The 27,302-nt window shown below is 44.6% G+C and overlaps 1 protein-coding gene and 1 long non-coding RNA gene across 5 annotated transcripts in view; one reads left to right on the top strand and one right to left on the bottom strand.

Annotated features, from left to right (window-relative positions):
- LOC138488338 (uncharacterized) overlaps nt 1–27,302 on the top strand; it is a 554,435-nt gene that overhangs the window by 140,233 nt on the left and 386,900 nt on the right. The gene's annotated exons all lie outside the window — the stretch shown is intronic.
- Nucleotides 1–27,302, bottom strand: part of SPECC1 (sperm antigen with calponin homology and coiled-coil domains 1) — a 1,474,528-nt gene that overhangs the window by 138,846 nt on the left and 1,308,380 nt on the right. For both annotated transcript variants that reach the window (XM_069615230.1, XM_069615231.1), the window contains one exon: nt 21,098–21,214. In XM_069615230.1, the coding sequence (XP_069471331.1) occupies nt 21,098–21,214 (117 nt within the window). The remainder of the gene's footprint in view (nt 1–21,097; nt 21,215–27,302) is intronic.

Raw genomic sequence — 27,302 nt, forward strand, 5'->3', positions numbered from 1 at the left:
CAGGTTACATATTGATGAAGGATCCAGGGTTTGAGGAGTGGAGCGGTCTTTAAGTCTCCCAAAGCTGGGCTCCATTCAGGATCGGGATCTGGTGTTTCCCGACGCCTTGGTGGTGCTATGGGACAGTTCCTGACTAAATGTTTGTCCAAAGCACAATACATACATAAACCACTGTCGAATCTGCAGTTTCTTTCTTGGGTTGACAATTGGCCTCTCATAGCCCCCAGTTGCATGGGTCCTGGCTCAGCAGGAGGGTTTTCCCTGGAAGTAGGAGCGAATGGAGATGTCTTGAGAGGAGAGCTTTGTGTCTTTTTCTTTTCGACCTTCCTCTCTTGTATTCTGAAATCCATTTGCAGGGATAAATCCATAAGAGCCTGGAATGAACCCGGACGTGCTATCCTGGCCAGTTCGTCCTTTACTTCTTCATTAAGGCCACGACAGAACAAGGTAAAGCATGACTCTGAAGACCAATCTGCTTCTTAAGCGAGCTGCTTAAATCGGGTAACATGGGACAACACATCCTGGGAACCTTGTTGGAATTCCAGCAACCTTTCTTGAGCAGTATAAACCTGGTCTGGGCGGTCAAATATGTCCTTAAAGGTTTTAATGAACCCATCATAATTGTCCAACAAGGCATCTCCTGCGGAAACCAATGGGGTAGCCCAGGCCAGGGCATTACCAGTAAGATGTGCTATGACAAATCCCACCTTGGCTCTGGGGTAGAAAAATAATATGGCTTAAAGGTGAAGTGTACCAGACATGAATCCAGGAAAGAGCAGAGCATTTTATGGAGCCATCATATTTATCCACTACACCACCTGTTGAGGCGCTGTCCTGATAGGCAGAGTCCCGGGAACAAACCAGTTGTTTCAGGGCTGCGTTTTCCGTTTTAAGGTTTTGTAGAGTTCTTGCATTCCTTGTAAAAGATCCTGTACAGTAGGATCCATTACTGGTCCTTTGTCAAGTAGCTGGCGCGTCAAACTGTCACAACTTTCACTGACACAACTATCATGACCCGAGTGTGGGCTCACCTGTAAAAGACTTGGGGTGTTTCTTCCTTGTTGACTCAGGCTGCCCGCGTTTCTTGGAGGTGCGGGTCTCGTAGAGGTAGGGACGGGCTTCTTCGGATGCCACTCTGTCGGTAGTAGTTTATTTATCCGAATTGTAGAGAGTGTTCCCAGGCAGGAGAAGGAGCAGACAGAATAGCCGCGTAAGTTCGTGGAAGTATGAGCCCAGGGAGCAATTACAGAGGTCCGGAGGAACTGCGGTAATAGGAAGCCCAGGAAGGAGGAGGAGCAGTGATCCGAGGATAACCGTGAAGAAAGAAGTCCAGGAAGGAGGAGCCGTGGAAGGCAGCAAGCGTGGCCGCGGCCGAACTGTCCAGGAAAGAGCACAGGATGGAACTGCTAAGGGAGAAATCCCAAGTTAAGCGAGCACTAGGAACAGCAACCGCAACTCGGAACTGTGAGCGTTGACATGCATTGTACCGCAGGGGCGGGACACTTATCTAGCTGTGTTGGTATTCCCAGGAGCTAGACAGCAGATCCGAGATTGGTGACCGCCATGTTGGGGGGTAAGTGAGGTCATTCTGGTACGATGCCATATAGACCAGGATGTCCAGAGGGGGCAGTAGCGAGGTTTCATGGCAACATCACATCTGCAGCCTGGATTTCTTTCTGAATCAAATGCTGACGAAGGATATTAGTGAACAGACTTGTGGTTAGAAAAGTACTGAGGTCTACACCTTCTCACAAAGCCATGCCATTTACTCCATAGCTCCATGCAAAACTAGTTAGCCTTCCAAAAAACACCTTGACATCACAAAACTTCAAAGAACCTCAATGGAAAAACATAACAAGGATTGGCATTGCACACAGTTTGGGCTTTTGTGTAGGCTTGGGAAAAGCAATTGTCAGGCACAGCCGTAGTGGTATGAAATGGCCCTTGATGGTAGCAGGTGCACAATGGCGCGAGTACCTGGGCATCTAATAGCAGTGCCTGGCAAATGCCTAATACCTATACACAAGCCAAAACTGTTGGCTTTGCCAATGCTTGTTTTTAACAGGACTTCAGGGAAGGGCATGCATAGTGCTTATCCACTAAGTGGGTGAAGGCAGACCTGGTCATGCCATTTTTAAACTACACGGTCAGGCACTTTGAGTGCAAAGTTTGATTCCAAGGCTTAATAAAAGGGAGCACATACAGTTCCCCTGAGACTGTATTTACTGCGGGAGCGGGAGGAAGTGGGTGGAAATGGCCATGGCCATTAGCATGGTCATTGGCATTCAATGGGTGGGGAAAAACAAAAAACACTTTGTGTTCCTCCTCATATGCCATTTCTCCCCATCTCTAATGCAATCGTTTTGGCATATGGGTGGTACAAATAGCCAAACTAAAAATACAACAGTTGGAGCACAAACAGTGCTCTGCCTACTGGATCAAACATACACAGGGATCGCCACAACAGGCAAGATTAAAGAATAGATGCTGCTACTTCTAGGCCGGTGCTTTTGACATCAAATGCGATTGGACACAATTACCATTCAGTGTCTGTCTCAGAGGGGAAAGAATATAGGTCATTACGAGTAGGGCGGTAGGGGATACCAGGCACCGGTAAGGAGACTGGTGCCCGTAATCCCCTACTGCCAGATTCCGACCCTTACGGGTCCCGTTAGGGGACCAGGCCGCTAATTACGGGCCTGCTATTAGCAGGCCCGTAAATAGCGCCTTCCCCATTCCCATTGAGCCGTATGGGGGCTCAAATGGGAATGGGGAATGGTTTATTCAATGGGGACTTACCGGTCCCGCCAGGGTCGGACTACACCGGTAAGTCCCCATTAAACAACACCGGATTCGGACCAGTTATTGGAGGTAGTCATGGCTCAAATAGCACCATGACTACCTCCAATCTCGGAATGAGGCCCAATGTATTTTTATCAGCAAATCAGGAGCTGTTCAGAAATAGCAACCACTGTTTATCAGTGCCTTCTTTTCCCAATTGCTATTCCTTCTGGTGATGGCACAATTGATTGCCCTGTTCAAGCTTCCATTCGTGACACATGCCGCTGGCATTCAGCGCCAATATGGAGTTCACCTTTTTGGATTGTTGGCCTTTGCCACTCTTTAGAGATTAAACAACATGGTTCTCCCAACATCCTGTTGGAAGTCTGCACTAGAGGCCCAAGGATGACAAATACGCGTCAATACATCCACAAAGGTGCTCAGAGCAGGAACAAGTAGCCAGACACTGTCCAGACTCTGCACAATACCTTGTGCGTCAATGCAGGGCCGGTGGAGAACTTGCCTGCAACATGCTCAGGACGACCCAGAGGGGGGATCCAGTCCAATGTCAACTTCCCCTGACCCCTACTGAGATCTTGCAAGAGTCCACATTTATTTATAGACTGACAAAGGTGCTAACTCTGTAGTCATTTCGTTTCTTTCAAGATGTTTCATTAGCATTGATCAGGTCCATTCTGTTGGGGGGTCCACTTCCTAGATGCAGATCCACAATCATGGTGAAACAAAGCCAGACATTGCGAGAGGTGGGGTGCGGGGGGTTGGACCTGCACAGTTGCGAGAGATTAGGATGAGGAATTGGATGCAGTGGGAGTAGAGGATGGCAGGGCGGATGCCCTGCCCCCAGGGCAGATTTCAGATCCAGGTGCACACCTCAGACTAAAAGAATTAAATGGTATTCACTGGTGCATTCACTAGCCTGGCGCAAGCTCTTACTTCCTGCCCTGGAAAGTTGAGTTAAAGAGGGTCAGGGCCTAGGGTGGATGGCAATATGTGCATTGCAGTTGTTGGTAATGGCAACAGAGGGGCGTTCAATGGATGACTCAAGATGCCCAACACGGGGAACACGTCTGTTGGGGTTTGTGTGGGGTACTTTGGGAGCTGTGCAAGTGTCTTTCTGGCAAATGTTAGAGGGTATTTGTGGTGCATTTATGTTGCCAGAGGTGTAGTCTTGGATCATGCCCTCACTTGAAAAGCCGCCTTTGCATCCAGAAAACTGTCAACTCTCAGTCCATCACCAGTGTGCCCTTATTGTTAAAGATCTTGAATAAGGCGGCAAAAACTAATTCAAACTCATTCGGCATATGCAATTATTGTTGGGGGGGCAGAATCAGGATTTCGTCCACATATAGCCACAGAATTTGCACTGTTGGATTTGAAGGATAATCCTTTTAAGAATGCCAAAGTGGTCTTTCGATGCTGCCGGATCTGTCCACAGCTTTCCTTACCCATTATAAAAGTTTCTCTTATTACAGCTGCACCATCTGCACAGTGTGGAATATGTGTCAGACAGTGCCAGGGCTTGGATCGAGTCTTTTCTATCAAAGAGAACCTGCAGAGTTAAAATAGAAGCCCATGTCAGAGCCTGCGACAGTGAAGTGTGGTGTCCCTCAGGGGTCCTGCTTCTCCAACATTTACATTAAAACTCTGCATGATCGCTTGTCGGACCAAGGTGTTGTCTTTCAGAACTATGCCGACAACACCCAGCTCAATCTCCTACCAGAAGGGCGTCAATTGGATCACATCCCACACATTCAAATTATATTTTCTGGAATTGGATTAAGAGGGACGTGGTTTGAGCTAAATCAAGATAAAACTAAGCTTTGGCGGATTCAGTATTCAACCATGACTACCATGAGGACTAGGGAAATCGCCATACCTGGCGAACTCGCACTAATTGCAACATCCCAATGCACGATAGAGTAAAATCTTTTGGGATGTTTTTGGACTCATGCCCGTCAATGAAAACACAGATTAGCAGTGTAGTGAGCAGAACAATCATGTAACGATACAAACACTAAAGAGCATTGCAGATTCCAAAAAGGATAACCATGATGCATTGCATGCAGGATCTGCAAGATGTGTCCTACAATGGTTGCAGAGCCTTCCAAATATGGTCGCTTCGGTAACCAACTCTCAGGGGAGACCAGATATCACCTATTTCTAAGACGGTTCATTGGCTTCCCTTCAATTCCAGAATCGCGTTCAAACACGTGTCCGCCAAGCCCATCATGGTACTGCTCCCCTCTACCTGAAACAATGCTTTCTACGGCACGTACCCCTCTACCCATAGCGATCTAGAACACGATTTACAGGGACTTTTACTAGTTTTCGCAAGAGTGGAGTTTACGCAGCAAAGCTTTGAACAGTCTACCAGAAGGAATGCATGGAATTATGATTCCACTTCCTTTTAGAAGGAAGATCAAAATATTTGTATTCTGTTAAGTCTCAAAATCTGAAGACAGCAAATATCTCATCATTTATGTGCTTTTCTCATCTTCCTGCTAGGACACCCTTGGGTAGTCGCATGCTTTTGGTCATTTGAAATATAATTATTATAATAATAATTTAGCACTTATATAGCACTATGAACCCTCAGGTATCTGAGTGCTGCTTATTATTACCCATGGTGTGTGGTGCTCATCGACCTCGGAAGGATGAAAGGCTGAGTTTGGCCCTGCCGGGATTCGAACCTGTGTCAGCAGGCTCTGCACAGACATATGTCAAAGAGAGCTCTCTATCGGACCGGCTTATAAATGCATATACTTAGATTAAACAACAATTGTCAGTTTCAAGATGAAGGTTATAAGAGTGAAACAGCCTAATTTTTTTTTTACCTATGTTGAGATTGTAACATTGTTGCTTGTATAGCGGTTTCAGATCCGAGGCAGGCCATTTCTAAGCACTGAGGGTAAACAGAAGAGTGGGAGGGGAAATAGGAGGATAGAGGAGGAATCTGTGAATAGAACAGAGGAAAAGAATCATGTTAAAGCATAGAGTGGGGAGAGGGAAGGGGGCTACATGGCAAGCAAGGCAAGAGGGAAATACTGTTATGCAGGTTACTTGTCTAGCACCTCTCCCACCTAATGCACAGATAACGATATGAAGAGAAGACACGAATAGGAGAGGTGGGAAAAGGAAAGAGGGTCGATGGAAAGGTCTAAAGGTCTGTTAGTGGGCTACTGGAGTGCCCATGGGATGGATCTATGTCAGGGAAAATGGGAAATGTGCTAAAATCTATATATTTGTATTGATGTTTTGTTGTTTTATAGAGCACTAACATACTACTCCCACCTGCTGCTTCTAGGCACTTGGAGCCACTGCTGCAATGACAGAAAAAGCCAGCGTTCAGACAGCTGTAGTCAACACAGTGAGCGTCAGTGCACATTTGGGACTGTGGTGGGGCATCAGAGGAACCCCATTGAGACCCAAAGCATCTGGAAAGTCCTATTCTTTAGGGAGGATAGCTTGGTGGCCAGGAGTACCACTCCAAGTGATGTGGGTCTTCAATATACAACTCCCAAACTCTGCCCACCGCTCTGTGCTTGGTGCTTCAGCTGCCCGCCTTACTTTGCCAGTTTCCTTTTAGGGTGTCCCTGAATAACTAGTCCTTCCCGAGCTCACACCCTGTGCTGCAGTTCCTGAGCTGCTTGAGATTCTTAAGCCGCACAGGACACCCCCCCCTCAGGCTCCACCCCCAAAAAATGTTTAGTTATTCGTTGGGGCGCCCCCTTGATTTCATACCCGCCTCCCCCCTTAAGGCACTGCTGTGCGGCCTCACTGGACATGACACATGGGATTAATAAGGTGAGGTCAAATATGGCTGTCAGCCTAACTCAAAACGCCACGGCAGAGAGAGAGAGAGTGCTTGCCCTGCATTTTAAAACCATGAGGAAGTCCCCTTCAAAGCCCTTACTGTCCATTTCTCTGGAAAACCCACCCTTTGGATGATAAGAGAAGCACTCACACCCTCACTTCCCTTCTCACCCTCAAATGCTTGCCCTGCGCAGTGCAAAATATACTTTTAGTGAGAGCGAGAGGGGCAGAGAATCGGTGAGTAGTCTGCAGGGGGGACCCCCCTGCAGTGGAGGGTGAAAACCTCTACAATTCTCTGTCCCTCTCTTTCCCCCCCAAAAAATATTCCTGAAAGGAGGTTGGGGGAGTCCCAACGCCCTGCTCTTTTGGGTGCACTCCATCTCTGTGAACACTCCCATCACTCCTGTTGTTGATTGACTTATCTGTCAATGAAGGCTTCAGGATGGGTCTTCCTTCTTGCCCCAAAACCCTAGGGTCTTGCTTTGACATGGTTCCTTGCTTAGAGTCAAATCCCTTCTTAGTCAGTAGGTACCAAATCATCAACATTACGTTATATGGCGCAACTTCACAAAGCCTGCACAAGAACCTTTCATTTCACACGTCAGACAACTTGCCCAGATCCACACTCCTTGCTTAGCCCAACAGACGCTCACAGCGCCAGCGACTAACTTACATTGAGTTCCCACCAGAAGCCCTCTGCTTCCTGCTAAGCTCGGACTGCCCAATGCGGCGATTCCCAAAGTACAGGCCCAAACATGCTACTGTTGCCTGTTTTTTTGGGAAAAGTGGGACCGTTTTTTGGCCAAAGTGTGCTAGTTTGAGGAGTTACTTTACTGTGCAACTGGTTGCTTTAACCAGTGGTAATGAATGGCTATTCTTTAAAATGCACAATTTCCAACTAATTTTAACAAAAAACAACCTCTTAGGCACTACTCAGTTTGCCACCAAAAGAACGAATTGGCTTTTATGGCTCGCAGCCCAGACCTCACCACCCTGTAACCCTTCGGCCCCACCCCACAGTATTTCTAGCACTGCGCCTGCATATACATTGCTCGCTTTTGGCTGCGGATGTCGGCAAATGAATAAACAAAGAGCCTTTGCTCTGAGTGATGTTACAGGCCTTACGGTTTGTTTGTTCCCCGACCGGTCTCTGGATCACACTCAGTTCATTTGTGTGCAGATGGGTAGCATGTGCAAGTGGATCTAGGCCACCTGGCCTAAACCTCGCCCACCTTGTGCCTTCCAGGTTGCCGCTCATTTCCCCAGTTAGCAAGCCCTGCCCACCTGGCGCCTTCCAGGTTGCCGCTCATTCCCCCACTTAGCAAGCCTGGCCCACCTGGTGCCTTCCTGGTTGCCGCTCTTTTTCCCTACTTAAGGAGCCCTCCAGCCACTTTTCCTTTGCAGATGGGGAGCAGGTGCAAGTGGATCTAGGTCACCTGGCCTAAGGCTCGCCCACCTTCTTAGCCCTGCCTCTTCCTTCTAGCTCTCAACTCTTAGATCAAGGGCGTCTCTGTCTGTCCTGATGAATTCTGGTTTCACCATTACCGTGTTGTGGCCAATGCTGGATTTGACTTTTATGGGCTTCATTCATTCACGGTGGGTCACCCTTTCTCAACTCTCATGCTGGACTTCCTTTGCATCTTGTACTCATGGTGGCCCTGAATCGTGCTGTTCCCATCTTCATCTTCTATCCTGGCTTGCAACATTATGTGTTACTACTGACTTCTGCAATTGTATTCGCTCTCCCCTCTTGCTTCTCCACTCTTTTTGACTGCTTTCTCTGTGTTCTCTCCTCTTCTCTTTTCCTATCTCCTCCCCTTACTTTCTTCTATGCACTTACTCTATCAGAATTGTCCCTGGACCTAGCATGATAGCAGCCTTGTCTGTCTCCACCCCTCTCCCCTTACTTGTTTTATTTCCTACCGCCCCCATTGCCCCACTCCAGCACTATCTGAAATGTTGTCAGGCCTAGTACGATAGTCGCTTGTTTTGTTCCTCCCCTATCTTTCTGCACCCCTCTCCTTCACCTCTTGTTTTTCTCCGGCTCTACCAGAAATGTCGTCAGGCCTACTATGGTAGTCGCCTGTCTGTTTCCATTTCCTTCACACCCTCCCCCTCCCTTCCTTATCTATGTCTTAGCTCTTGCACTATCTAAAATGTTGTCAGGCCGAGTACGATAGTTAATTTCACATCCTTACTGTTCATGTAAGAATGTCATTGTATTTTCCCTTGTTCCCTCCCTTACCTTGAAGTGCTTTGAAACACATTGGGCCTCATTACAAATCGCCCGGTATGGAAACAACGGTGGCGGTAAACCCGCCGCCACCATTGTTTCTATGCCGGGCGATCACAACTCCTGCAGGCGGGAGGTGATGTTTCCGCCAGGTCTGACCTGGCAGGTTTAACACTGCCCACCTGCAGGCGGACGAGGAAACACCGGCAGCATTACGAGATGCTGCCGGTGTTTCCATGATCCCCATTCCCATTGAGTCCTATAGGACTCAATGGGAATGGGGATTAACACCATTCCGCCTCCGTGATTCCCGGAAAACCGGGGTTGTAATGCCCTGGTAATTCTGGGAATCACGGAGGTGGAATGGTAATACGAGTCCGGCGGTAACCAGGCGGTTTTACCGCCTCAGTTACTGTCGGACTCGTAATGAGGCCCATTGTGTATAGGCACTATATAAATAGACTATCATATCTTTTCCCTGCCTTCTCCCCGCACTTCCTCCTCAGCACGCTGGGGGTCTTGGGCTAAGAAGAGACAGATACTGGTGTAGCACTGACACCTAACGGCCGGTCCGCCTGACTCATTATCCAAGTTATTATTGGGGAAGCAAATAGACAGTTGGTGTTGCAGCAGCGACACCTAGCGGTCATTAAGGGAACAGACAGCGGTGCATCAGTGACATCTTGAGGCAGTCATAGTATGAACAGATATCCTGTGCTCCGAGGGTAAATTTGCTCAATAATAACACCTCAAGGTCAGCAAGGGTGTGGCGAGGCACGTGCAGATAACTGTCTTCATGTACACAAAGTCTTTGAAGAGGTGGCCGCGCCTACTGGATTGAAGCAGATCCAGCTTAAAAAAAGCACACTGACTGCTAAGAGGCCTCCAACAATTCTCACCGAATGCCTGCAAGTAGTTCCTAGAGGGACGGGGTGGGGGCCAGCAACACACACCGACGCTGCTTGCACCAGCTCCTCATGGATCCGCCAAACAACGTTGGCGCTTTATCATCAATAAAGCCATGTTTCACTGAACACGTTGCCTGACAAGACTGACGCAGTGGGTCAGAAGGGACACAGATGCAGCAGCGGAGCAGTTCCGGGCGGTAACGTAATTAATGCCCTTACCTTGGGGGGACTTAACCGCGGACTCGTGTGTCAAACATGAAGCAATGCAGGCTTGCCTAGAGGGCCCACGCTCCAAACAAACAATTCAGAGCCACCTCAAGGCATACGGGACGTACACAGGAAGACGTGAATCACATTACGGTACCTCACTGCGCCATGCGTCACTAATGCAGCAGAAAGAAGACTGGCCTGTTTATGGGAATCACTGCGGATCCTGAAGTTTTTTTTGTTAAGGAGTCGGAGGGGGGAGAAGCAAGACCTGTGTCCAAAGCTGGGGCTCTGCCTTCTTTTTCCACATCCGAAAGCTTCTTGGAGACTGCCAATGTCTCTCTCCCATCAAGGCTGGATTAAGCTTCTGGGCGGCCCAGTGTGCAATCATTGGGGGGGGGGGGACGTCAAGGAGATTGACTGACATCATCTCAAACACATTCGCCGACTGAACAATTAGGACTGGACCCTGTAATCATCAGGGTACAACCCTTCATGCTGCGCTGGTGCTGGAAGGCTGTCTACCAACATTCCATGCGGTAGTGTATAGCAGCACTGGAGTATTCGGATGAAACTATGAAACTGACTTTGTGATGGACATTTTAACCAAATGGCCTCGACTCAGTTACAAACAGCAGGTTCTATTGCTCTCCATTTTGGAACTTATTGTCAGGGTTGGACTGGGAACCAAAAGAGACCCTGGAAGTTATTTTCAAAGTGGTCCCATATTCCACATTTTAACCGTGCCCAAGTTTTTTCCTATGAGAAAATGTGGAATTAAAATAATGTACCACACAAAAGTGGCCCAGGGTGCAGAGGCCTACCGGGAAATCTCCAGAGTTCCCCATAGGCCAATCCAGCCCTGCTTATTGTACCAATACATCAACCTTACGGGCTGGAATTTGCGAGAGGTTGGCACACTTCACACACATTGCAACAGGGATCTCAAAAAAACAAAGCTGGAGACTAGTGTATGGTGGTGCAGCGGATAGGGCAAAATCTGAGTTTACTATCGAGTCCGCCTTTCCCTCACTAGCCCATGCTACTTGAAGACCTGCCGCCTAACCCATTGCCATGAGGGTCTCCAGAGATGGCACTCTGCATAGGGGAAGGAGGTGCTACCAGCGACCCAGATAGCAGTCTGGTCCGTCTAGTGATCTCATAAGGCTTTGGTGGCTGTATCAGAGAGTGCCTCTAAACCCAAGTGCAGGTTGAACTAAAGTGTCTCTATGGTTGCCTAATGAGTGTTCAACAGGGTACTGTTTCTGTACATGGGTGCCACCAACCGGACACTCAGGGTCTTTTCTTGGGGTGGGTGAAGTTGGCGCCTACCCATGGTGCAGGTACTTTGAAGCAGTAGGGTCTGCTGTCCTCGGACAGCACACAGAAACACAATTACAAGGCCTGTTCCTATTTGTCTGTTTCTTTTGCTTTGCATTTCAAATACAAAGAAATAAAATGGATGACAGAGTCCGACAAATATGTTTTAAAGATGAGTTTGTGGTCAGCATATAATTTGAAATCGGGACCGATTAGTAGATGCGTTAGCCTGCAGCAGTACTAGCTGCAGACACAGCTGTGAGTGGGCAAGTGGAAGTCACTATTGTTGGTTAGATGTCACTTAAAAAGTGCAAATATGCGAAAACAGCAGGGGTGTATAAGAAGCTCCAAGCTGTGTAAAACCATGACTGTCTTATGCATTATCTTTCGCTTTGTGACTAAATATACATAGTACAGCTGTAAGGTCCAGAGAAGATTTGCTTAGGATACCATTAGCTTATCTGTGCATAATAGAACTGCAAAGATACAGTGCCAATTGACTACATCGCAGACTGGACAACCATCTCAGATTAACCACCTAACCAAATTGTGTGATCCTTGGCAAATCATTTCATTTCACTGCGCCTAAGCGATCACAATTCAGAGTCCCTAAAAATGAATGAGATTGCTGTGTCCTCTAGTCAAAGACACCAAACTCATGGTTTACACTGTCTTTACTGACAAAGTCAACACTCATGAGTTGTGGATAGTGAAAATGCTTTCCTTGTTACAATGTGTTCACCACGCAAAAAAAGGATGTGCTGTTTGCAAATGTGTGGGTCACCCCGAGGATCTTGGTTACAGGTACTGTTGCTAATTATTTAGAGGAGCTTCAGAAAATGTAATCTCATTAAAAAAATCATTATTGCCAGTCTTTAATGGGTGAGGAAAATTGATTACGCAACAGCAAGATCTAGAAGATTGTCCTTTAGACCATGAACGTGTACATGGGATAATGAAAGTGAATGCTTTTTAGCAATAGTGTCTACCGTGTCTACTTTTTCTTTAAGTTATTTAATTGCACATTACCAATAAGATATTTTTTCTTTTAGGTCAGGCCACATACTGGAGAATCCAGTTTCCAAGATGTGCATGCAATGTGCATAGCTCTCTGCTCCTCCTAAGAAAAGTGGCTTTTGTTTGCATTGCGACGAATTTATTATGTTGGGGAGGGGTTGCAGTTTAGGATTTTCATTATAGTGACACATTCTAGCATTTCGGCCTGGGCGCCATATCATCTAGAAACTGCCCTCTGGACACTCTTCTAAGAGGCCTGCCCCAGTATTACCATGTGTGTGCACTATTGTGAACCACACCTCACTATAGAGCCAGCTAAAATATTCACTGCTCCCTTAACACTTTAAGGCAGTTATTGAATTAAATGAGACATGTTTCTCTTCAAAATTCCACAAAAACTGGGTCGACTGAATGTTTATCATTGAAAATATAAAATGACCGACCTAATGGAGGATATATGTATTGTCAATAGTATGTATTGTCAATAGTACTTCTGGTAATGGGACTGCAGCAGTTGGACTGGCAGCCAGATAAGTTGCATGAAGACAGAGCATGATGCATGCTGCTTAGGAAGCAAACATTTAAGTCTGCCGTCTACCTTTGTTGCCATCACGTGTCACATGGCAAGTAAAAATAATTCTATTTGCCCTTGTGATATAAAGTGACAAGGTGTAATGAGATCTATCCTGAAGAAATGGATGCATAGAAATGTGCAGAATTTAAAGGAACAATGTGAGCTGCAGCCTGCACACAGCATCAGAAAAGGATATGTGCAGGGAAAGGGGCGATGTTAGCAGCGCACCTACAACCAGAGCATATCTCCATAGTAAAAGATGGGCACAAAAATAAATCTTTTCAGTTACTTGGAAGAATCCAGCAATCTTTTGTTAATTGGAGGAAAGGCCCCTCTGGGATTGACATTTTTCTTTTATGATATGATATATGATGTGATGTGGCATTTATAACACGGCTGTACACAAGTGTTTCTAGGCGTGACAAGACAAGGAGGGGGAAACAAAGTGAGGACAACACAACGATTTTACTAGGCATTGTGTCATTCAGATCTGGGAAGAGGGAAGGGGAGAAGTGCTGGAGGGGAAGAGGGAAGTGCAGTTAACTCACAAGTGCAGCAAGCGGGTGGCTCATATGTGCAAAGAGAAGGGACTGTTGGGTTGCAGATACAGACTCTTAAAGTGCTGCGGAGCCCGGAGGCAGTGCGAGGGCAACTAGACATGCAGGAGCCTGGGCCTGAGTTCAGAGGGTGACCAGTGCGCAGAGCAGTCAGGTGCAACACATTCAATACCAATGAGTGGTTTCTAAGTGCAGGATTGGGATTTTAACCTGTGTTGCGCTGCATTGTCTTGCATCCAAGACAAATACACTGCCCCCGAGTTATCCTTCCTCCTAGCCCAACATCTCAAAGGAGAGTCAAAAAACGAATATGGCCCTGCGTTGTGTATATTTTCCTTTGCAGGACTGAGAATCAGCATTATATAAAGAAACATACAGAGATAGTAAAGATATACATTTTGGAAGGAGTTTGATTGCAAACATATTACAATGTTGTCCTGTTTTGTGGAAATGTAAAACTAATGGAAAAGAAAGGTGACTTTAAGGCTGCAATTCTGAATGAAACCATCCTAGGCTTGGTCAGTTGGATGGCTGGCTTTCCCATGAGAAAAGTGTGAACACTGGCTTTGAAGCTCAACCTTACAATTTTATTACTCTGATTGTTGCCTGGTCCTCAGAAACAGACCTTGACAATAAAAACAAATGCTCCCATATACAACTTCCATCTGTCTCTGAGTTTAGGCCAAAAATCCTAGAATCCACAATAAATAGGCTCTCTTCCTTCCACGTAATCTGATCTTTTGATCATCGAGGCCTTTCCAGAAGGAACCATTTCACACCTTCAGAGACCCGCAGTCTGACTAAAGTGATAGAGAGTGGCTGGAATCACTCAATGGGGCAGGGCTGAACATTTGGCCATGAGAAACTAAACCTCAAAGAACTTGTACCATGACAACCAGCATTCTCAGCAGTCATAAATCACCAGCTCTCAGCTTCAAAGGAACTAAGAGTATATGATAACAGATGTTTTGTTACCAGGCAGCTTAACTGGAAATGGCATTTAATATTTGTTAAATAAGAAAATGAACTGCCTTTTGTAACCTTTGAAGGGAATGTCCTAGAGACTTCATATGTTTTAATTGTTCAGGGTGAAAATCCTGTTAGCTGAATGTAAAACAGTATTTGATAACTGTTTCATTATGTAAATTAGGCAAATACGGATATTTTCTTACAGAAATAGTGCACTTTAGTGATTCATTAGTACCATGCTAGTGAGACGGTTATTCGGAGAATTAAATATTATTTTTGTATAAAAGTATCAGAGGGTAAAAAAGGAAAATCTATAACACACCAAGATGAAAATCACATTATTTGATTAGGCTAAATGAGAATAATCTAATGAACCAACTGGTTACATGACCATATGCGAGGAACATGATATTTCAGAAAGTTACAAAAGTTGAATTTAGAAATCTCCAAGATGACATCACACCAAATGAGAGGGAAACTGGGTTTCAAAGTCATTCCCATTAGACTGCTGTCTTCATTAATATGCACAATGAGTACTCAGGGGATGGTTTAGCGTGATGTCACTTTTGGAACACTGTCCAATCACATACACTGACCAATTAGATTAAAGAACATATACCCACATCTAAAGTGAGGGGATTTTAATTTATAAAACGTCCAAACCCATAGTTAATGGACCGTCACTAACTGGGATGGACTGAACGGCAGTCTGAAAGAAGGAGAGAAAGGATAATTGACAACAACAGAAAGGAGAATGGAACAGATAGATTTCTATGATAAATCCAGTGAGATCATCGGTATCCCTACAAAATATCCCCACCAAACAAAATCGCCATACATATGGCCTTTTGTCTCGCCATAGGCAATATTTTTGGGGAGGATATTTTGTGGGAGCAGGGGTTCTGGGGGTGTCCCCCGCACATTTTAAAATAATGCAGGGGCTGCAGGGGTGTCCCGCGCAGGGTCCATGGTTCAATATCGCCGCAAAAATATGGCGATATCTTTGTATCACAATATTTTTGCGGGGATATTAACACATGGAACCGAGATCCTCACTAAGACTCTGGTATGGGCCTCCTCATGTGGCCAGGGAAAGGCAACCACTACCTGATCCTGAAACTGGGATTGGTATTATGCGGGAGGATCACATGGTAGAACTCATATTAGGGGTAGTTGGTGACCCCCTTTAACTCACAATTCCCCTAGTTTTCCAAAAGCCTTAATGGCTTATTGTAACCAAACTGATGTTTCTGTTATAAAAACCACAATGGACTCCAGAACACATAATGCTTGGGGTACTGTGACGAGGAAGATGAGCTCAGAGTTAATGAAGATTAAATGTACCATGAAGCTTAATGAGCATTCTGGTTGTGGTATAAAGCACCTGAGTGGGACATTTAAATGCAGGAATGAGTTTTGGGTGAGATGAGAAGGAGACACTGATATACTACCAGAGGCGGTAGCAGAACTGAAGGTGGGAGATGCTGTTGAGGCAGAGGAAGCACCAGAGTAGACGTGCTGCCATGCAGAGAAAGCACAGCTGGAGGTAGATATGGGAAAAGTTACGCTTTGTGGAAGACGAGCTCCCAACATCCCGTGAACCGCTCCGGTAAAGAAGCACAGGTAGTATAGCTCAGTGGCAACGTGCTCGTCTTGGAAGCAAGACGACGCAGAGCAACACAGGTTCAATTCCCAGGCCTGTGCTTATAAACCTCTTCGGTATTAAGCGTGTTATAAATAAATAATAATTATTATAAATTATTACTAAAATTATTATAAAGCAGAACCAGAGCCGTCAGAGCTCCCCTGAAGCACTGTGCTTACCATAGCAGTCATACCGGAGCTGGCAGCTGTGCAGACAGACTCTAGGAGATCTGCTGCAGCACCTGGGAGTCAAACTGAGACACAAAGGAAGACCAGTGAGTTGGCCTGAGATGTCAGGTGACCGGGGGCACTCCGAAAAAGATCTTTAATGAGAACTAATGATTCTGAATACCGAACAAATGAAATAAGGCAGCCAGGCCGCAACTCTCCTGATAAGGGATACTAATTGGGGGACAATTGGAACCCCCATTACCAGCAGCCAAGAGGTTGGATGAGAGTAATACAAAGGCTGCAGTAGTACTACTCTCCTTATATGAAACATCAATGGGGAGAAACCTGTAACCTACATTGCCAACAGCCAAACTGCTATGGAAGAGAACTACATAGACAACAAAGGTGCAACTTCCCTTTTATGGAACACCAATCTGGGGCGAACTGTAACCCACATTGTTAAGAGTCAAGAGACTATAAAGAGAAGCAGTGATTGTTCAAATCTCACATAGGATGCTGGTGTGGAGAATTTTGTAACAAGCATTATCACTGAACAACTGCAGTTGTAGGAGTTTTCATCCTAGTAGGTCGAGTATACCAGGAAGGAAGATTTAAAGTACTGTGGTTATGGTAAAAGGTGCCTTGATGAACTGTGCATTACCAAAAGTAATTGCTGTGCTATCCTGACAAGAAGAAGTATGATGTGCTAAAAATTACTTGGCCTTTGAAAGAGAATAATTGTCTAGGTTGATCAACTTGTGTTTTGAAGGAGAGGCATTTACTTTGCCAAGCAGGTGACTGTGGAAAATATGTTTTTTTTCTTTTTTTTTGTATATAGTGCTTTAATCTGAAGCGTTTTACATAGGACATATTTACATACATTACTATTATTACCCAATCATAACTCATTTATCGACCTTGGAAGGATGAAAGGCTGAGTTAGCCTGGTCGGGATGCAAATCTGTGACCTGCAGATCAAACACAGATCACAGCAACAAGCGTTTAATTTATGAACAAGGATTTGTGAAAGACATTTTTCTTCGACAAGTAGAAGGATACATTGAATGGAAAATACTTTGTGCTACGTTGAACTGAACTTTCTTTGCACAGAACATTATTTAATGTGAATTTTGCTCAAGTTATTCCTGAATTGATCCAGGGGAAGGGAGTACAACCATGGTCACTAGGAGTACTTTCTAAAGCCTTTGCGTTGGAATTGGAATATTATTTTGTGGAACTGAAAACAGTCAAACATTCCTTGTATGATTTTGTTGTGTTTATTAGTGTGAGGGTCAGAATCTTTTTCTTCAGTTTGCTAGGCAGGGCCATCGATTTTAGGTTAGGGAAAGACAGGCATTTATCTCACCCTTTTTTATTTAATAAAATAACCTTTGAGAAAACTATACCTTTGTGCCTGTCTTGCATTTCTGACCCCTGACATTTCCTTTTGACCATTCTGGACCATTAGCAGAGCACTGTAAGTAATGCCTGCTTTGAGTTAAAGACTAAGGCCTTACGTAGAAAAAGACAGCAGACAGGCCCAATACAGAAATAAGGGAACAAGGCTGTAGAGGGAAGCGATCCCATCTTTCTAACTGATGCCGACTTGTTTCTAGAGGGGGAGAATTGAACCAGTCTTTAAGAAGGTGCCGACATATCTGTGAGACAGCCAAAAAAAATCCTATGTAAGCATAATGCCAAGGGGAAATCAAATTATGAGGGGAAATATATGGTAAAGGGTAATAGATTTAATCAGCCCTTTTTAATAGTGAAAGTACTGAAGAGGCGGGGATATAAATGGACTATACATCCTGAGCAATACATACATATTTCAAAAGTATATGTGCTTCTGGAATTATAGATGTGACATAATTGTATACTGAGAGATCCTCTACCTCCTTCTCTGCGTAATGGTCAAATAAAAAAGACGTATTCTGGGAGTCAAAGGATCTCTCAAAGTGTACATACCTAGAATAATAATGTAATTGAAGCCATTTCCTGGTTACATCACCAAGCAGAGTTCTGTTATGGGTGTTGAACCATTCAAGACAAAGGGAAATGCGCAATTTACTGCTACCAATTGTCCTCCCTCTAAGATGTGCACTGAAGATGAGAAATGTACACTTTTGCACAGTGATACAATAGAAGTACCATTGAAGGGAATCTAGCAAACAAGCATATTAAACATACATTTTCCGTTTTGTGAGCAGTTTACACACGGGAGTGTCATGTAGCCTGTCTTTTAAATTGGTTTTTGGAATTTGGTTTGACATTTATTAAGTTAATTGTTTTTTTTATAACGCGCCTAATACTGTACCCGAGTTTGGTTTCTAGGAGCGGATCTGGGATTCAAACCTCTGTTGCTCTGTGTGGTCACATTTGCCTACATTTCTATTTGGTGTAGGGGAGGTATTTGTGTATTCCAAATAAATAGAGAGCTTTAGATAGGCAGGGATGTTGTGGTTTAATTAGATCTTTAACAAATTAACATTTTATCCTGGACCCTCATGCATTTTTCAATCCATGGTGTATGTGTGCTCGGGGTAAAGAAATTGTATATAATATATGGTGATGTGTGTGTTTTTAAGAAAGCCTACAACTAAGTTAAATTTAATATAGGAAAGTGATGCAACCTGTGTATTGATCTTTCTACATTCTGCTCACTAAAGAAATTGGCATTTTACAGATGCATAATTTGTTTATATTTAGATTGATTCTATTATTTCTATTTTATTCACAAATATACCTTCTGTGAAACCCCCTGTGTTTCTGTTCCTGATAGGGGAGGGAGGCTGTAAGGAATCGATTGTTACATTGGGGTCTCCGGTTCATAAAAAGAACTTTATACAATAAATAGAAATTGTGCATGCCTGATTTGGGGTGAGTGGAAAATTCCCCCCGAACCAGCTGTCGCCCAATCACAACATCCAACATGGGTTTTATGTAGGGCAATCTCTGACATTTGGGCAGACTCTTTTGCTCTCGTGCTTCAAGCATCATGTTAAGAGAAAATACTAAAACTCTCTGGCAGCGTAGCCTTGAACACAAAACCCTGCCCCGACTGTGACAGACAAAATTATGCCTGCAAGTAAAAAATAAATATTCACACTTGTGAAATTCACCTGCATCAGGGGTGACCTATTTAACTGGGGGGCCTGGTGCAGATTAACCACTTGATCCATGGTCAATCCAGCCCTGCCTCCCATTTCTAAAGGCAAGTGCTTCCCCCGCCATTGCGGTTCAAGCTCTTTAAATTTTCTAAGACAGTGAGCCCTTATCAGTGTTTTCAGATCTTGTCAGTTTTATTTAGGAAGGGCTAGTATACAGCACTTTAAAGCCATTGTTAGCATTTAGTGCTATGAAAAAATGCATACCAAAGTGTAGGGTACTCATGCGTTAAGCTTTCTGGGGTTGATGCATGAAAATGCCAATGTCATTGGGTAATGAGTATCGGGTCTACCCAAAAGACAGAAAAAGCCAAACCAGGCTATGCAATCATTCACTTTCACGGTCCCAAAGCTCTTAAAAACCAGCCAGTCAGCCAGCCACCCAGCAGTCTAGTCCTCCTTCCAAATTGATGACACTGGGACTTGCCATTCATATCATACTATTCTTTTAGCTGAGTACTCATAGCCAGACGTGCCTTGTAATCGGTGGTTCACATGGTGAGGACAATCGCACTATCTCAAGTCTATTTCTAAAGACAAACAATTTAAAATGGCATGTTATGGTTTGTCTGTATTCAGGGTTTCTGAATGGTGTAGTATCCTATCCTGGTGAATGTCATGCTCCACCAATATAGCTGAAACGGGTGTCCATTACAATGTGGGGGAGCATCTAGTAATTGATTGGTGATGCTAAATGAAAATGGATTTTTACTGATGGCTTTTAATAGGGACAGGTCAATAATACTTGTTTAAAAATACTGTTTTGAAAGACAGGGTGTGCATCTTTTGTGAAATTATGGTCTTTATAAGCATGACGTCTCCAGCTGTTTTTCAAACATACTGCATTCAAAAGACTTACTTGAGAGTATCGGCTCCTATTTGTGTTAAAATGCTTTGAGTAATTCCCCGCATACACTATCCTCCAATCAGGTCATGCTATGCCTGTGGCTGACTGTTTCTGGACTACTTGTCATTAATGCCATTGTACTACCTGGACTGAACTCTACAACTGCTGTACTTTATTCTGTTTTTTAAAAAAAACCTTACTAGATGGCTTTCAATCAATTCCCTCATGGTCCATTGGCTGTGGATTAAAGACTGTTTCTGATTCATCACATCTTTAATGCTCATACACCACTCTTTACCATTCAAGCCCTATGTTTCCTTGGCTACTCTGCATTCCTTCCATTTCCCATTGGCTGAGGGCTCCTGGACAGCATTCCATTCATGCCATCTAATATGCAGGGTCAAAGGCTTCTCAACAGATTTCCGTTTGCGCTGCTGTTTTCCTATTGTTCCGGGCTCCCAGACAGAGGTGTGTCATCCTATAGCCGAGGGCTCATCCACGGCTTGTTCTTTACATTGATTTCTTCCATTAATAACTGTTTATCAAAAAACAGTCTTTCTTCTGTTTCTATGAATGAGGGGGCACACTTCCTAGCCTTATGGCCAATCCTCAGGCGGATCTCCCTTTACAGCACTCTTGTCCCATCACTTAGGATTCCTGAATATCGCTTTGCCATTTTAGCTCCCTGTATTCTTACGACTGAAGACTCCATGGTGATTTCCTTATATTCTCATGCCTGATAGGTGCCAGTGACATTTTCCAGGTGTTTAGTATTACGTTCCTGCAAGTCAAGGCACTTGCATATTAAAAGAACAAAGCCTGATGTCTGTGAGGAAGGGGGAGACCATCGTTGCCATGGCTTGCTTACCTTATCCTGGCTGTTGAGATCCTGGTATGGGATGTGCGCTGGCAGATAGGTGTGCAGGATCGCACAGAATGCCAGTCCATCGCTCCAACTGCTGCTGAAGTTCGTGATATCGATATTCTGCCAAGATAAAGGAGAAGGAGTAACATGAAACCCACAAGCAGTTATAGAAACAGTATATGTGCTCCAAACTCCAGCAGTGTTCAACATGGCTACAGCCCACCCCCCAGATATGTTCAGCACTGTACAGCTATCCACAAAATACATGTCACATGACTGCCCCCCAGGAACAACCAAGGCCTTGACAAGGGTGGTAATATTAGGATCATTAAGCTTTCTGGTTTCACAGTGTGGCATGCATTACTCACTGTAATAGCATTTCTGATGATTGTATCTGCTTAGATTCACATGCTGTGCATATAATCCGACATCTATGCCTAACGTGATGTGTAGTGTTATAATTCCATATATACATGGATCGCCGACACAAATTGTGGGCATGCAGGTGCTGTACTCCGGTTGTACTCATCTGTTACCCTAACTCCACCAAGGCCTTTTGACTTCTTACACAGTTACTTCTGACTTGGATGCCTAGACCTCTTTTGCCTCAGCAATCCCAGGCGGATTGAGGAATTTTAAGCACATCCAGTCCAAAGGGCTACCAAACTACATTGATCTGCCAGAGTACATCTAAAGCCCATCATGCAACCAACTGTACTGCCTCCGAGTACACCCAACTGGTAGCATCAGATCTGCTAGCTACTATTCCGCTCAGTTAACAACTAAGCAGTGCACCGCTAATTCATCTGCGATTCCTCTCACCCAACGTAGAGAAGCTGAGTCCATGTACACCTAGTCTTGAACAAATGCACCCCACCCGCCTTGCCTGGTCTACCTATTTCTGTGTGTATTTCAGAATTGTCATACATCACAGGTCCCAGTTATTGCTCCTCTTCATTTCCATATATCAAGTTGTACTACTCTTCCAACATTCATGCATGCACACGAGTTTCTTGCTCTATTTTAGCATATCTAATTTCCGGTGGATATCCATGTTTCCCCATTCTCGTATGTCCACAAGACTAAACTCTGCATCAACGTCCTGTTTCTTCATGTACGATTTCCGTTTCTCCCTGCTTTGTCACAGATGACCTGAAGACCACAACCAACTCTCAAAGACAGCCTAAGGGTTTTTATTGACATGTTTGAGAAGGGGCTCCCTAAGGGCTGCCCTCCTCTCATCTCCCCTGGGCAGTTTTCCTCCCTAGCCTGGTCACTACAGATCAGTTACAACTGACTAGCTGATTGAGCTGGCCTAAGGACAAACACCTTAATCTCTCTGGGAGCTATCTAGGTGAATTCGAACCTAGGTCCCACTATAACAGTACAGGAGGAGGTGCCTTCCAAGCACTCGGGTCTCACTTGGCCCTTTCCTTGCACACTCTTGTACTCCTTGTCCTGATGTCATCAGTATGACTCTTTGAGAGCAAGTTACTGTGTGTTTTAGTGCCTGAACTTTCTTAGATTTGTAGCAGGAATTACCAAAGTGATTTAAAACTTGATTGGGAAAACGCTTTGTTTTGTGACTTTGAACTAGAACACGTTTGTGATACTTCAAATTGAAATGGACTCACCGTAACATCAAAGATTAAGAATTGTGTGGGCACACGCCACGTAGCGCACATTGTATTGCAATTGTTTCTGCAACTTCAGAGCTACCTCTGTGCTAATAGGCCGGTGCTCGCCTTTTTGCAGTAGTTCTTGTAAACTACAGTATCCAGCAGAAACTGGGATTTAAAAATACATTGGCAGCGCATTAGCGCTGGCACGTTTGGGAGGCCGTTTATTGCCACTTCACGCAAGATACATGCGTGTGTGCAGGGATTCATTGCCTTTGCTCCCGGTCCCGAAGTTGTAGGACGCTCCACATGCACTACTACCGATTGGAAAGGTAGACCATTGCCCCACCTATTTGTACCTTGTTTACCTCGACTTAAAAACCACGATTATGTCTCTAACGCCAGAAAGACAAACAGAGATTCTGGCGAGATACTAGTCCCTTGAACTTTTGTCCCAAAGTAACACAAGGGCCCACAATGAACTGAAGCATAAAACCCCCAATGATAATGCCAATTTAGGAACAAAACCTATACTCAACATAGAAAATGCTGAAGATTTACTGCATTCAAAGTTATATCATAAAAGACAATCAATCATAGATAATGGCGTGTTATCAGCCCTTTGCACCGTTCGGCCCAATCAACAAAATGGATCTCGGGCAACCTACACTAAAACCCCCATTGATAACCTTGACCCAAGTATGATACTTTCACCCAACATAGGGAAAACCAAAGAGCTCCCCATTGTTAATGACACTGATCTTCACCAGTTTGACATTAAGACGTCTCTGGAAAATCCATGTTTGGTCATCTGACCTGAACTGAAACACCCACAGAAGATACCATTAATGAGACCATGCTGCAACATAGTTTTCACACTCTGTTAGAAAATTCACAGATAACGTAGGTACTACGATTCAGAACACCCAATGCAGGGAAACAACGACTATTAGCGACACCGCACATGCGTGCCTACCTAATTACACACATCTAAATCCATGACAATAAATACTAACATTAACATCAAGGACCACAGCAAAGATTTGAATCTTAGCGTTTCATTGTTCAATACACGCTCGTTGGTTCAACATGGTCACCGACCAACTCACCATGTTTAAACTAGATATGCTAGCAGTAACAGAAACTTGGCTCCATGAGACTGCGCAGATTTTGGTCCTACACTCCCTGCCGCATGGATATAAAATATTCAGAGCAGATAGTATAGGACAGCGTGGGGGAAGGGTAGCACTCATAGTTAAAGAGCATTTAGACTGCCACCCCATTAATGCCCCTACAATTGAGGTTGTGAAAATCTGCTAAAGATGAAAATGAACGCCAATTAATCCTTGACCATACTTTTTCTTTACAAACTGCCTATAAACCTACTGCTGTTTGAAGAACAACTACTTCAGCTCCTTAATAGTGTTACCAAACCTAAATCCCTTGTGATTGTGGTGGGGGGCTTCAAATTATGGTCAGAAGACAAGCTCGACGCAAGCCATATCGTTGAGATCAGCCCTTGAAACCATCAGCTTCATCCAATTTAAAGAACAAACCCGCAAAGAAGGGCATACCGTAGATTGGGTACCGACACAACCTGCATAGCATATCCACTACCACGCTGCTCTGTCCCTGGTCAGACCATTTTATGGTCAAAACAACAATATTACCACCTATGGCTCAGGTTAGACAATCATTCAAGAATTGAGAAAAAGATGCACATTTTAAAAATGGCACAGCTACCAAATTCTCAGCATCTTTGACCACCAAACTAGACTCACTGGACTCCTTTGATAATGCCTCAGACTTAACATTACATCTTTCCCATGCCATTGCCACCACTTTTGAGGTGCTGGCTCCAGAAGAAAACAAACAAGATTAAGCCTGAGAACGTAAAGAGCTCTTGGTTTAATGACAGTATTATACAAGCAAGAAAAGTGAAGAGAGACTTCGAACGGGAGAGGCGAAAGAAATCCAGCCCTCTCACTCTGAGCAAGTACACGGAATCAGTGCAAAAATTCAAGCACACCATCATAGAAGCCAAAACCAAGAATTATAACTCAAGAATTAACAATGCTAGATCCAGTTGGAGTGAGCTTTTCAAAATGCTTAAAGAATTTGAGAATAAAGCCTCCTCATTCCGCACCTCCATCACCAGAGATGTGGCTTGGTGCCAGGAGGTACAAACTAATTCATCAGCAAAACCACAAGTAGTCAATCGACAATCCAGCTTAAAAAATACCTATGCAGAAACCGAGGTATTATGCAAGCCAATTTCAACCAATACCAACCTACCATTACCTAAATTCGACTTCCAAACATGCACATAAGCCGAACGAAATGTTCGCCACAGTACCGGAAAGTACACCCACTTCATGTTTAGGGGATAACTGCCCTGCAAATATTTTCAAGGAATCCTTTGATGTACTCGTCCCATGAATCACCAAGATGGTGAACTGTTCTTCAGGGATGGTATAGTTCCATCGCCCCTAAAGGAAGCATGGATTAACATCATTACCTAAAAAGAACACTTTGGACACTGCACTGGCAAAAAAAACTATAGACCCAAAACTAACGTCCTGTATCTTCTCAAAATCATAGAGTGGCATACTTACAGCTTTAGAGATTCATAGAAAATAATAAGATCTTAGGTACCCACCAATCGGGATTTAGAGCCCGGCATGGGACAGAGACTGCATTGTTCGACCTCAAATTTGACATCATTGGCATTGTGGGAAAAGGTCATCCAGCACTCTTTATGTTATTGGACCTCTCAGCGGCCTTAGATCTTATCGAGCATAACATTCTGGAAGACAGACTGAAAGGCATTGCCAATTGTTCTGAGAGGGCCACCCAATGGATTGCATCAATCTTAGGTCCGAGGACACCAAGAGTGGCTGTTGAGAATGTTCAGGCCTCCCCCATTGCCACCACATGTGGAGTGGCACAGATCACACACTTTGTTTAATGTGCAAATCAGGCCTTTAACTGCACCTCCTGGACAGCTGGGCATCCAATATATAAACTATGCTGATACCCATGGGCTCCTGGAGTTGTCTAAATACCCACTTGGAAGATACTAAGGCCCTGAACAAGGTGTATACTGCAATTCAATCCTGGATGGCTTTAAACTACCTGGCCCTTAACGAAAAGACAGCTTCTCATCATCACCCCCGGCATCGCCTAAAGAAACTAGACCCATTGCATAAACATTTCAATATTTTGGGCAACCAGATCCCAGTTGCTAAATGTGTGAAGACATTGGGGGTATTTTTTGATTCAGAACTCTCCATGAAACAGCAGGCTTTGCACTTATGATCTTGTGGATATACGACTAACCTACTACATCAAATTAGGCCATATTTGTTACTTAACAACAGACCTCGACTTGCTGCTGCCTTGGTGAATTCTCGGCTCGACGATTGTAATAGTCTGCTTACTTGTACCTCATAAACTAATCTACGTCACTTACAGACCACACAAAAGGAGCTATTAGAGCAATCTATGGCCTATCTAAACGAGACCATGTTGCCCCGTCCAGAAAGACCCAGCATTGGCTGCCCATCAAACAGAGGATCATTCACAAGATATTGTTCCTAACATACAAATACTGGAACTTTGTTTCTCCTCAATACCCGATAAACCACTTGATTATCAAGCAGCCCATGCGTACCTTACGTTCCGATGACAATCCCACATTAAGACAACCTTGTTTTAAGCTGGCAAAATGTGGCGCAGTCAGTTTGACATACATGCACCACGAGAATGGAACGCCCTCCATAAGGACATCTTCATCACTGGCAAAATTCAAGAGAGCCATTAAAACTTGCATGTCCAACCTAGTCGACCGACACTGCACCCCCCACTTCCTGCTTGCACCCCAGACTGCCGAGCTGCTGCTTTTGTTTGTTTTATGTGCCCTGAGGCCCAGGCGCATGAGGCGCAGTATAAAAATTAAAAACAAAATAATAAAAATTAAAAAAACATCTCCCTTCCTTTCTCGACTCACTTCCCTTTCTTCCTCCCACTCTCCTTTGTCTCTCCCCCTCTGTCTCAGACGCTTTTTCCCTGTGGTGTTCTTTCTTCCTCCTACCATCCTCCCCTCTTCATGCTACTATACTATACCCACACCTTCTCTTACAGTCGCCCTCCTATTAATCTTACAGTCACTATCCCATTCACCTCCTAATTGTTCTCCGATAGTCTCACTCATGCACCTAGCGGGCACACTTACACCCAAATAACACTTCTCTCACCAACCAAAACCTTACCTTCCACACACTTTGGCAATCCTCCTGCATTCTCCTCTGCACCTTCCTTCCACCACTTGGGCTTTTGGACCTCCTCCTCCTCCTCCTCATTTGACTACGCACGAACAACCCACACCTTCCTGTGCCCCTTTTAATCCTCCTCCTACCCCCTCATTGGCCTTCTACATCAGATGGTTCCACAGGCCAACCGCTGGCTTTGTTCGCCCCCAGCCAGGGGCCGGGTTACAGCTACACAAGCTCAAATAAAGGCCTTTAAGCCCTGCCCTCTTTTTGTGTGCAGGTCCTCCAGCGTATCAGGATTAAACTGAGTGTCCAGTT

This window comes from Ambystoma mexicanum, chromosome 9, assembly GCF_040938575.1.
Source record: "Ambystoma mexicanum isolate Mex_15411 chromosome 9, UKY_AmexF1_1, whole genome shotgun sequence".
In the NCBI taxonomy this organism is placed as follows: domain Eukaryota; kingdom Metazoa; phylum Chordata; class Amphibia; order Caudata; family Ambystomatidae; genus Ambystoma; species Ambystoma mexicanum.